Source organism: Watersipora subatra, chromosome 3, assembly GCF_963576615.1.
Source record: "Watersipora subatra chromosome 3, tzWatSuba1.1, whole genome shotgun sequence".
Classification (NCBI taxonomy): domain Eukaryota; kingdom Metazoa; phylum Bryozoa; class Gymnolaemata; order Cheilostomatida; family Watersiporidae; genus Watersipora; species Watersipora subatra.
In genome coordinates this window covers 46,611,356-46,624,985 of record NC_088710.1, presented here as the reverse complement: position 1 = coordinate 46,624,985, position 13,630 = coordinate 46,611,356, and the positions used below count along the sequence as shown (strand labels likewise).

General features: G+C 34.4%; 1 protein-coding gene across 1 annotated transcript in view; it reads right to left on the bottom strand.

Moving 5' to 3' along the window:
- LOC137391955 (oxysterol-binding protein-related protein 1-like) overlaps positions 1-13,630 on the bottom strand; it is an 88,929-nt gene that overhangs the window by 10,018 nt on the left and 65,281 nt on the right. Inside the window, exons 16-18 of the mRNA XM_068078530.1 lie at positions 5,966-6,041; positions 4,095-4,229; positions 1,863-1,960 (exon numbers count right to left, since the gene is read on the bottom strand). Of these exons, the coding sequence (XP_067934631.1) occupies positions 1,863-1,960; positions 4,095-4,229; positions 5,966-6,041 (309 nt within the window). The remainder of the gene's footprint in view (positions 1-1,862; positions 1,961-4,094; positions 4,230-5,965; positions 6,042-13,630) is intronic.

The following is a 13,630-nucleotide window of genomic DNA, read 5'->3' as shown; positions in this document are numbered from 1 at the left end:
AACTCCACAATAACAATAAAACTTTCAAACATTGCTAACACAAGCAACAATAGGTTTAAAATAATAATAATATAATTTAGTATACCATGAATAAATGTACAAATATGATTCTATGATTTAAAAAGTAAAATGAGGCAGACAACACTTACTAAAAAGTAAAACATACATCAAAAGATAAATGTATATAAATCAGTGAATAAATACATGTATATCAGAAACTAAATGTAGATATGAGAAGTAGTTATACATTGAAAGATAGACGCACATACATGCGCATTAAACAATAAACATGTGTACAGTCACTAAAAATATATATATATATACATAAATCAGATAAATGTACAATGTACAATGTATGTACAATACCTGTATAGTTATAATATCAGAAAAAATAGAACTATTTATAAATACTATAAATAAAATAAAATATACTTATCAGAAGATATAGTTATGTACATACATCAGGATATATAGTTATGTACATATATCAGGATATATAGTTATGTACATATATTAGGATATATAGTCTCACGACCAAACATGAGCGAAGCGATTGTTTGGGAGATTTATGATAAATGCATTTTTGCACACAACTCATGAAAATTATTCAACGGCCGTCGCAAACCCTTGTACCGAAATCTCATCAACAAATTTAATCATTTTTCAATGGAGTCGTTTAAGTATAATAACGACACAAAACACATATAAACCTATTTAAATATGTTACCAAGTCTTTATTATTTGTAGGAAATTTCCTAAACCTTACCCATCTGATGGGATTATAAATAAATAGACAGATTAATTTAGCGTAAAATCGTTATTAAAACTTGACAAGACTTATTTTTATTAAATTTAAGACTGGCAAATGAAACGCTGAGCGACAGAGAATAGAACCATTAAGTCGTGCGCATTTCACAAAAAACCTGCACATTTCACTAGTCTACGGTATTGTCCAATTGCCGAAGGTTTCTGTAATTAACGTAGAAGTTCTGAAAAGTCATCGTTTCTTTTTTGCCGATTTCAAAGTAACTGACATTTTGGACAGTTATGAGTACTTTGGTATTCCAACTGATGTCCAAAGCAGTGAAAGTAAAGGAAATGACGATGATACTTTTTCTAACGATTCTTATAAGATTATTACAATATTTAATTATAAGAATGATTATTCGATTTTATAAGATTTAATTATAAGAATAAGCCTTCGAATTTACAAGATCGAGGTATATAGTGACCTATGTTGGGCAGTATGTTACTGTTATTATTTTTTCTAAATAGCTTTGTTAAATAGATTTTCTAAAAATCTATATAAATATCACAACTTCTTGATATTGTTAGCCATGAAGTTTTGAAATGTAAACAAAATTGTGCATTGGTTTTCTATTATTACTGCATTACTACTATATTAATAATATTAGTTATTCTAATAATATCAGTGCATTTTACTTCTATTATTGCATTTATCCTATTGCGGGGGAGATATAAACATATAATCTTTTCCTTTCATTATTGCTGTTTGTTGTACATAATAACACCCAGTACATTACAGCTACCATTGCAGTTATCCTATTGCACTGCAGTGCCATTTGACTGCTAATATTGCATTTCTCAACCATCAGTACACTTTCTTTTTTCCAATATCACTTTGGTCATGGGCTGTATGACAGTGGAATTTCTAGTTATGTACATATATCAGGAGATATAGTTATGTACATATATCAGGAGATATAGTTATGTACATATATCAGGAGATATAGTTATGTACATATATCAGGAGATATAGTACAGTATATACATCAGGAGATATAGATGCCAATGATAGCCAGGAATCCATCCAAGGCCATACAATTAGCCTGTGAACCTACTTGTTTAGCTCGTATGTCTCTCCTAGCAGAGGGTTGAATGGCTTGCCCAGCCTAGCCCAGTTAGAAGCGCACGCCGACACAGCAAAGGCTGCTACATACTGAAATGTAGAACATTGCATCTCTCATTGTCAGCGTATAAGCAGCAAACTGAGGCACAACATCAACCAGTCAATATTGTTACAGTATGTTAAGCTGCCACTCAAGGTTATGATAGTAGCTAGTAGTTGTGATAGGGCCTATAGGACTTATAGGTCTATAATAGTGGTCTATAATAGTGGTCTATAATAGTGGTCTATAATAGCGGTCTATAATAGCGGTCTATAATAGCGGTCTATAATAGCGGTCTATAATAGCGGTCTATAATAGCGGTCTATAATAGCGGTCTATAATAGCGGTCTATAATAGCGGTCTATAATAGCGGTCTATAATAGCGGTCTATAATAGCGGTCTATAATAGCGGTCTATAATAGCGGTCTATAATAGCGGTCTATAATAGCGGTCTATAATAGCGGTCTATAATAGCGGTCTATAATAGCGGTCTATAATAGCGGTCTATAATAGCGGTCTATAATAGCGGTCTATAATAGCGGTCTATAATAGCGGTCTATAATAGCGGTCTATAATAGCGGTCTATAATAGCGGTCTATAATAGCGGTCTATAATAGCGGTCTATAATAGCGGTCTATAATAGTGGTCTATAATAGTGGTCTATAATATTGGTCTATAGTTGTCTATTATATAATAGTTGTCTATTATATAATAGTTGTCTATTATATAATAGTGGTCTATTATATAGTGGACCAACACTGTAAACAATGTTGGCTTAGTAAGCTGTATAATTATGAAATACTCGCTAAAATCTGTCTTTTTGGAGCTAAATTGAAGAAACTAAGTCTTGTAATGTATGGTATCTGTAACGATCTGTAATGTATGGTATCTGTAACGATCTGTAATGTATGGTAAACTTTTGGAGCAGAATTGAATTTGTAGCAAACATCAAATGTACTGACAAAATACTATTATAGTATTATAGTATAATAATGTATAGTGTAAAAAATAAACTGGACCCTTTTGTTCATTGAAACGATTTCTCAAACTTATTAATAGTGTTTCTGTCTTTGCTACTAGTAAACAAACATGAGTTATATACATATACCACTAGATTCAAAATCTCGCCATGATTCAGAATATCTTATTAAATAATCTGCAGAATTTACCCCAATTGGATTAGATGTAGTTTCTTGAACCAATGTAATAAAACTGATTGGACCAGGCTTCATGAAATGATTTCTTGTTTGTAAAATTTATACATATAAATTGTTTTCAAATCTAGTCATGTAGGCATTGCTAAATATGTTATACCTTGCATAACACCACAAGAAAATATATTATTCTAGTATAAAGTGTTAAAAGTGTTATAGATGAGTTCATAACTCAGCATATATAATCATTTAAAAACATAATTTTGCAGCTGTTCGGTTTACATATTTGAAACCAAGACAACATGAGGATTAATTTAATATATAATTTAGGGCTATTAACTAAATACGCAATAAGTGATAATTTTAGTTTTCCAACGAAAAGTTGCAGTTTATTTCACACACCACTGTAAGTAGTACAAACATGTACAACATTTGCCTAAAGTCACATCAGTATTGTTAGAGATGACACTCAGGTCAAATAGTGACCCACATTTGTCTAAAGTCACATCAGTATTGTTAGAGATGACACTCAGGTCATATAGTGATCCACATTTGTCTAAAGTCACATCAGTATTGTTAGAGATGACACTCAGGTCAAATAGTGACCCACATTTGTCTAAAGTCACATCAGTATTGTTAGAGATGACACTCAGGTCAAATAGTGACCCACATTTGTCTAAAGTCAAATCAGCTTTGTTAGAGATGACACTCAGGTCAAATAGTGACCCACATTTGTCTAAAGTCACATCAGTATTGTTAGAGATGACACTCAGGTCAAATAGTGACCCACATTTGTCTAAAGTCACATCAGTATTGTTAGAGATGACACTCAGGTCAAATAGTGACCCACATTTGTCTAAAGTCACATCAGTATTGTTAGAGATGACACTCAGGTCAAATAGTGACCCACATTTGTCTAAAGTCACATCAGTATTGTTAGAGATGACACTCAGGTCAAATAGTGACCCGAATGCTTGATGAACAAACTGCTTTCAACAACACAATGTATCTTCATACAAAGGAGACTTACTGCCATTCTCTCCTCTGGAGAAGCACAGATATTCGCCCTCTCAAGCAGATAAGCGTACTCCATGTACTCTGTGACCCTCTGCAGGAAACTGATTGGTTCATTGAATACGACTGGCATTGTAATCTTTGACAGCTCCTGCAGGTGAACAAGCATGTCATCAATACCTGATTGCGGTAGATAAAAGATACTAGTGAAGCCCTTGGGAGAAACTAACCCCCAACCCAAGTGAAAAGCTGTACGTGAATGTTTGCAGTAGTTGTCTTCTTTCAGAAATTTTAAACCATTAAACCAAAATGAGCTTGGAGCTTCATTTGAAGCTACTAATACAGTCTAATTCAACTTGGTTGAATACCGACCCTGTCTCAATAATAACTAACAGCCTGGTTCCTCTAAAATGATGAATGACGAGAGTTGAACCAAAATTTTAAGCTAAATAACTTAACATCTAAGGCTATTTACAATATCTATCAAAATCTAGCCTTAAGAATTCATGAGCAAGTGAAACAGCAACCTATCATATCGCATAGAACCAAGTTCACTACTAAATGAATGGGAGGGCTACATGACTGTAAAATATACTTATAGCTATTTGCATCCAATCTGTTGCAAGGTCGGTACTATCGCTGTCATTACAGTGTTGAGTGCAGGCAGTCAAATAACGACTTACAATAACCTTGACATACAAATATTCCATTAAACAATGTAACAGCCTAGCAAATATTTGACTTCATATTCAAAATAGTGTCTACAATATGCGATTGGAAGTTTGACGAGGCATTACAATTACAATTTCGTTAGTGAAACTGAAAATGGCGACAATTAAGCAGACCAAAAATCTAAAAATTTTAAAAGGTGTGTAAGTTAAGCTGCTAAAACTGCGCCCATTCTATCTTAGAGTAAGTTATGTCAATCATCACATCTAAAAAAGTTTTACTTATTAGGATAGGATTACCATTAGGTTACTATTAGTTTACCATTAGAATGAAGAAGTTTACTGTACCACCATTAGGATGTAGAAGTTCTACTGTACTACCATTAGTATGTAGAAGTTTGACTGTACCATTATTAGGATGAAGAGGTTTTACTGTACTACCATTAGGATGAAGAGGTTTTACTGTAGCACCATTAGGATGAAGAAGTTTGACTGTACCACCATTAGGATGAAGAAATTTGACTGTACCACCATTAGGATGAAGAGGTTTGACTGTACTACCATTAGGATGAAGAGGCTTGACTGTACCACCATTAGGATGAAGAAGTTTTACTGTAGCACCATTAGGATGAAGAGGTTTGACTGTACTGCCATTAGGATGAAGAGGTTTTACTGTACCACCATCAGTATGAGGAGGTTTGACTGCACCACCATTAGGATGAAGAAGTTTGACTGTACCACCATTAGGATGAAGAGGTTTTACTGTACCACCATTAAGATGAAGAAGTTTTACTGCACCACCATTAGGATGAAGAAGTTTTACTGTACCACCCTTAGTATGAAGAGGTTTGACTGTACCATCATTAGGATGAAGAAGTTTGACTGTACCACCATCAATATGAGGAGGTTTTACTGTACCACCATTAGTATGTAGAAGTTTGACTGTACCACCATCAGTATGAAGAGGTTTTACTGTACCACCATTAGTATGTAGAAGTTTTACTGTACCACCATTAGTATGAAGAAGTTTCACTGTACCATCATTAGGATGAAGAAGTTTGACTGTACCACCATCAGTATGAAGAGGTTTTACTGTACCACCATTAGTACGTAGAGGTTTTACTGTACCACCATTAGTATTTAGACATTTGGCCATACCACCATCAGTATGATTTTTTACTGTATCACCATTAGTATGAGGAGGTTTTACTGTACTTACTCTTCCGATACATTGTTTGAGAATACTCCAAACACTGAACTCATTTCTAGACAGCATTGGCACTGGTAGCTCGCTCCTAAAATATAGATATTAAAGATGAAAAAATAGAAATAAGGTCGGTCAAACTACAGGTATTGCTTCACACAGCCACAATGACAGCAATTAAAACGCCTCAACAAAACGCAGTTCTCTCAAAGCTATACAGATTTTTCTAAGTAAAAGAAATGCCAAACATTGAGGGAATGCACAAATGGAAACTGTGATAAAAAGACAAGGAATGCTGGGGGTATATCAACTAGCACACACCTGGCCATGACACTAATAATGCCATAGTTATTCCCACTGTACATTTGAGGCAGCGTGGGTTGATAGGCAACATTTATTTTCTATCGCAAAAATGTGGCAAAATATTTTGCTATTTAGGCAACCAAAAATTGGCGAATGGTCATCAACAAAACTGGCTTGTAAACTTGACAGCAGTGACATGCACCATTTATTTAATAAATTGAATGGCCTATGAGATCTGGTGAGTGCCAGATGGCAGACAGACACTAGATGGCCAGTGCTCCAAGAGTGTTCTCACATGGCATTCTCAGATGGCATTCTACATGGGATGTACATGTATGTAACAACACTACATGGTATGTACATGTATGTAACAACATTACATGGTATGTACACGTATGTAACAACACTACATGGTATGTACACGTATGTCACAACATTACATGGTATGTACATGTATGTAACTAGTAGTTAGTGTGAAGCCTGAGCATTCTGATGTTTTGAAACCATCATTCCTGAATTACAGCAGCGGAGTTTGTGTTACCCCTTTCTTAATTTAACAGGAGCTATTAGTTTTAATGGTCTATTGTCTAGTTTCAAATCAAACTATGTAGAGATAACTTTCAGTATACCATTTTTATATTATTATATATTATGCTGCGCTTTTATGGAGTTGGATAATAACAAAATATTTAAAATTGAATAACTGTTTAAATAAACATCCGTTTATTAAAAAAAGCATGGACAATAATGTTAAACGCTAAAATTATTGCTACATAGCAATACACATTAGAAATTAAAAAATAAACATTCTGTAAGACATAAGCGGTGATACTAATACGAGCCAAGGAAATATTGTTTAATATTTCACAATATTGTTTTATATTTCATAATATCGCTGATCGATGGAGGAGTATAGATTTGCTATTCTTTCCAACGGGGTTGCTAAAAAGCCACTGGAGTACATGACAACGCCCAAACTGGAAGACTTAGTACCCTCAAACAGTGAGAGTTGTACATACATTATAAGTGTTGTAGTCATTGCTACGACCTGACTACATACACACTGATGAACTGTGTAGCCGACGCATAGTGTAGATATTTGTTGTGGCTACACATACTTACGTTCCTAAACAATACATATTGTAGACAAATGGATTGACCAGTGAGGATTGGTCTAAATCCTGTGAAGGCTATGGTGACCTCGCTGGATTTTACATGACTTTTATTGAAATATTGCCAACACGCGTATAATCTAGCGATATAATACTTATACGTATCAACAATTTGCGACTCAACCGCATTTGTGCAGCTGTTTGCGTTGCTGTAGTTTTATTCAAGGCCAAAAATTCACACATTAATAGTTATACGAGAAAATGACAAAAGTACTTTCAGCTAACGACATAAATTAAATGATAGAAGAGTGTTTTAACACATTTAGTTATTTAAAAAACCATCTGAGAGATTTTATGAACAAATTCAATCCAATGTGCACTAGCGGTTCAGCATAACTGTATCTAGTGAGAATATCTTTGTTCAAATGTAAATACTTTTTTGTTGTGAAGCCCTGTTATTACCGTCATATGAAAGGAAATCTGAGATGAAACCAGCTCGTGTTGGAAATGAAAAAATGGAGTGAATATAAAGTTTGTTAGAATAAACTATTTCTGCCAATCACACATGTGCCGGTTTATCTCTACTGACGGAGACCAACATTTTCGTCTCAACACGAGCCATCCTGTAGTCTAGCTTCTACTGTTGTTAACTTCGGCTTTCCCAAATTTTTACTTCCCTCACATTATGCTAAACCTTCACAACCTCAAAACTGAGGTACGAGCTCTCTTGCTCATAACCACAATTAAACAAGAATGCAGCCTAACATCCCATGCTCAGCCACCACTGCGAACTAGATGCTTAAATTCTGATCGATACCACATACATAGAAGGATACCTCCGAGAAACCGATTTAGATATGAGCCTAAATACATTATCTTGTAAGGTAACTTAACTAAGTTAACAATTGAAACAGTGCTGACACGGAGAATAAGAACTTGGGACACCGCAACATACCAACAGACCTGAAATGTTTCCTGCAATATTTCTGTTTTTCCAATTCAGATTCGTTGTACGCATAGACAGACTTGAGCCTCTTAGCGGACATGTCGACAATTACAAATCAAACAAGAATAACAGCCACAGCTGACGTGATGACTACACTTTAGATACCTGTCGCTATGCACCAATTATTGACGTGGTAAGAAATCAATGGGTATACATTATTTGTAATCGCCATGAATTACCTTCATCCAATCGTATCGCTTTGAAAGAATGCAAAGCAATAAGACAACTTCGCATATGATGGCATGCGCGGTTGTTACTCATAGCCAAAAATAAATGTTGCTATGAGAAAGCTTAAAAAATCAACTAAGTAAAATTTGACTCTTTATGAATCTCGCAACAGTACTTTTGTAGACTCCACCTTTTTAACAGTTCCACAGAACCTCACAAATTATGCACATATATTTATATGAACGGAAATCCATACTAAGACTTGTGTACTACCGATCGTGTGTTCCAGCTCATCACTTTTCCACCAATCACATCCCAAAATCTTTGAACATATTGCATTATTCCAAACTCGCTTGTTTCTGCATTTGTGCTACAGGTTTCAAAATCCTGCGTAAACTATGCCTAGAATATTTGGATTTATTCTTCTACATACATGTATATGACAAACATCATTTATTATTCTGTGATACCAGCAATACTCTACATCCACTATCGTATATTTCAGTTTATGAGTTTTCTGTGATTAAAACTTAAAATTCAGTATTTCTACGCAATACTATTAGATAATCAATTTTTTTTAAAACACTTTTGTTCAACTCACTCAATAATTCTGGATTTCTGTCTCATTTTTTGGCATGTAACAAAAAACATTATTTTGTTGATGATTAGTAAGGTCAATAAAATGTCATACATACACACATTATAGAGAGATTAAACTGTAAACCGCTATTTTTTTGCAAGTATTTAAGCTACCCTGAGACAGATATTCAAAGAACTGGTTGACACATTTGGCTTCATTTTATCTCTGTAAACTTTTCACCCAACCATAAAATCCCACAGTTGTCCGCATACGAGTGGGAGGGGTGACTGAGTATGTATTAACACACATATACATGTACGTATGACAGAGTTGCATAGCCGTGAACTCTTTATGATGATGTTGCTGGATTTGTAAAGAAATACATAGCAAGAAATCAATACTCTTTCACAAAAGAAACGAATTGCAGTGGATGGCTGATTAATTGGCCGACGCAAGACATGTCATACCATGTTAACCATATTGATTCAGCAAAAGCTTTACAAACACAAGATGCTATCACGCCATTATAAGTTGGTCAATTTACAGTCAGAGTTTTCATCAACTAAACAGCAGAACAAATCAATCCAAGAATGCACATCTCTCAATTCGTATATTACTATAAACTATTATGCTCAAAGCTACAACTAAGCCGCTTGCAACAGAAGTTATGAATCCACAGAATGACTTCTGAATAAAAACCAAAATCTGTTTCGGACTTTTTCACATAACTACTCTTTTGTGTCCGTATATATGAAAAATTACAGCTATCAGACTGTGACAAATCCTTCCTATAGGCATATATTGATTTATACATATGATAGGCAAATACTGGTTTTTATCATGATAGTCTAGAATTATGAGATTTATGTATGCTTAGCCATTGTTAAGTCAGTCGCTAGATTTCAAACCGCATCTGAAAGGTTGCATACAAAATATTCACTGAAATTTGCCAATTAGTGAAAATGAATGCTTCACGAGACCACAACTAACATGCTCATATTATCCAGATAACATGTAATATTTTTTACCATTGATAACTAGGTTTTTTATAATAATCAAAAATTTAATTCATTAACATAAAAAAAGCCCTACAAAAGTTTGATTAGTGGGAATCTATAGAGGTGACCTATGAAAGCCTTATAATGGTGGTAGTTTTATTCAATGCTTATTATTAATCGCTACAATCTCCAAGTTAATAGTCATGAAGATACTCGACACCCAATGCAAGATTGTGAACTCTATTGGCATCCCTTGTGTAGATAATATGTCCTACATGACTCAGTCAAGCAACAAGATTGTGCGAGGTGAAAATAAGCTTATAGAGGCAAATGAACTCCGAAAAGTAACGATTACGCATCGAACACTGCATCTCTGCTAGTCTTCATTCGCATGAGACGGCATTATAAATTATTGATGACCCGTACAGACACTATCTCTGTGATTAGCCGTTTGTATATGAGATTTTCTGTTGAATGTACCCTCAGCCTACAAACCAGCGCTAATAAACGTAGCTATATTTATCCTTAAATTACCGATACAGATATTCAGTCGCATGCCAACTGAGGCCTCGTAAATAATAGAGTAGCCTTCATTCTCCTGAGACCTAGACCTGTACAGGATCACCTAAAGAAAGGATGACGTCAAGAGACCTAACTGCGTACAGTATAGTGTTGGGCCAGTATTGGGTTATCCGCTCTTACCGATACCGAGAGATTCTGCGTACAGTATACGATAGCATGACATGAACAAACTGGTTTACTGCCCGTGTTCAATAAATCACCTGCCCACATTTGAAACCTATATGGGAGAGAACATGATATTTGATTTAAATTATCATAGAAATTTAACTTTACTAATAAAACTAGCATTGCCAGTTTTATTAGTACTTGTTTACTGCATGGTTGAAATCCTTGGTCTTTGAGAGCTGTTTGTGACACACTGTTGTAGGTCAACTAAACCCTGCATTCTATCAATATATATACATTTTTTTAAAACAAATTTTGGGTTACAAAATTTGAATAAAACTAATTTCATATTAAACATATATGCAAACACTATATTCTTATGAACTAAGTGACTTAGATTGAAAACTAAAGTCAAGTAACTTAAATTGGAATTGAACAGTTTTTACATGAGTTTCTCCTCATTCCATAGAATTTTTAACGTTTAAAAACTCCCTAAAACTCTATGTTTGATAACAGAGCATGTATGATGATGATGATGGGGTATGATGATGGGTGATGAGGGTGGAGAATAGATGGGGTGGTGACGCGGCAAGCAGAACTAAGCTTCCAAAATTGGGAGCTGTGGGCAGAGTCGAGAATTGAACAGCATCGTCCATACACAATTTGATTCAGCCCAACGCAACTAAAGTCTTATTTTGATTGGACGACTTATTATTAGTGAATGCAATATATTTACTTTATTTCTCCACAAACTGCTGATTTAATCATAATTAAGAAAGCAGCCAATGTGATTGCATGGACATAGAACAGGAAATAGCTAAAGTGATGTCAATTTCCTTTGTTCAGTTCAGACCTGTGAGGTCACTATCCATAAAACTGAGTTACTTCAGTTGACTGTACGCACACCTAATAACTATTTATAGATACATATCCTACATCCTTATAGGTGTCACTGTTGTGGTACCACAATACTTAATAACTATTCATAGATACATATCCTACATCCTTATAGGTGTCACTGTTGTGGTACCACAATACTTAATAACTATTCATAGATACATATCCTACATCCTTATAGGTGTCACTGTTGTGGTACCACAATACTTAATAACTATTCATAGATACATATCCTACATCCTTATAGGTGTCACTGTTGTGGTACCACAATACTTAATAACCATTCATAGATACATATCCTACATCCTTATAGGTGTCACTGTTGTGGTACCACAATACTTAATAACTATTTATAGATACATATCCTACATCCTTATAGGTGTCACTGTTGTGGTACCACAATACTTAATAACCATTTATAGATACATATCCTACATCCTTATAGGTGTCACTGTTGTGGTACCACAATACTTAATAACTATTTATAGATACATATCCTACATCCTTATAGGTGTCACTGTTGTGGTACCACAATACTTAATAACCATTCATAGATACATATCCTACATCCTTATAGGTGTCACTGTTGTGGTACCACAATACTTAATAACTATTCATAGACACATATCCTACATCCTTATAGGTGTCACTGTTGTGGTACCACAATACTTAATAACCATTTATAGATACATATCCTACATCCTTATAGGTGTCACTGTTGTGGTACCACAATACTTAATAACTATTCATAGATACATATCCTACATCCTTATAGGTGTCACTGTTGTGGTACCACAATACTTAATAACCATTTATAGATACATATCCTACATCCTTATAGGTGTCACTGTTGTGGTACCACAATACTTAATAACCATTTATAGATACATATCCTACATCCTTATAGGTGTCACTGTTGTGGTACCACAATACTTAATAACTATTCATAGATACATATCCTACATCCTTATAGGTGTCACTGTTGTGGTACCACAATACTTAATAACTATTTATAGATACATATCCTACATCCTTATAGGTGTCACTGTTGTGGTACCACAATACTTAATAACCATTCATAGATACATATCCTACATCCTTATAGGTGTCACTGTTGTGGTACCACAATACTTAATAACTATTCATAGATACATATCCTACATCCTTATAGGTGTCACTGTTGTGGTACCACAATACTTAATAACCATTCATAGATACATATCCTACATCCTTATAGGTGTCACTGTTGTGGTACCACAATACTTAATAACTATTCATAGATACATATCCTACATCCTTATAGGTGTCACTGTTGTGGTACCACAATACTTAATAACTATTCATAGATACATATCCTACATCCTTATAGGTGTCACTGTTGTGGTACCACAATACTTAATAACCATTCATAGATACATATCCTACATCCTTATAGGTGTCACTGTTGTGGTACCACAATACTTAATAACTATTTATAGATACATATCCTACATCCTTATAGGTGTCACTGTTGTGGTACCACAATACTTAATAACCATTCATAGATACATATCCTACATCCTTATAGGTGTCACTGTTGTGGTACCACAATACTTAATAACCATTTATAGATACATATCCTACATCCTTATAGGTGTCACTGTTGTGGTACCACAATACTTAATAACTATTCATAGATACATATCCTACATCCTTATAGGTGTCACTGTTGTGGTACCACAATACTTAATAACTATTTATAGATACATATCCTACATCCTTATAGGTGTCACTGTTGTGGTACCACAATACTTAATAACCATTCATAGATACATATCCTACATCCTTATAGGTGTCACTGTTGTGGTACCACAATACTTAATAACTATTCATAGATACATATCCTACATCCTTATAGGTGTCACTGTTGTGGTACCACAATACTTAATA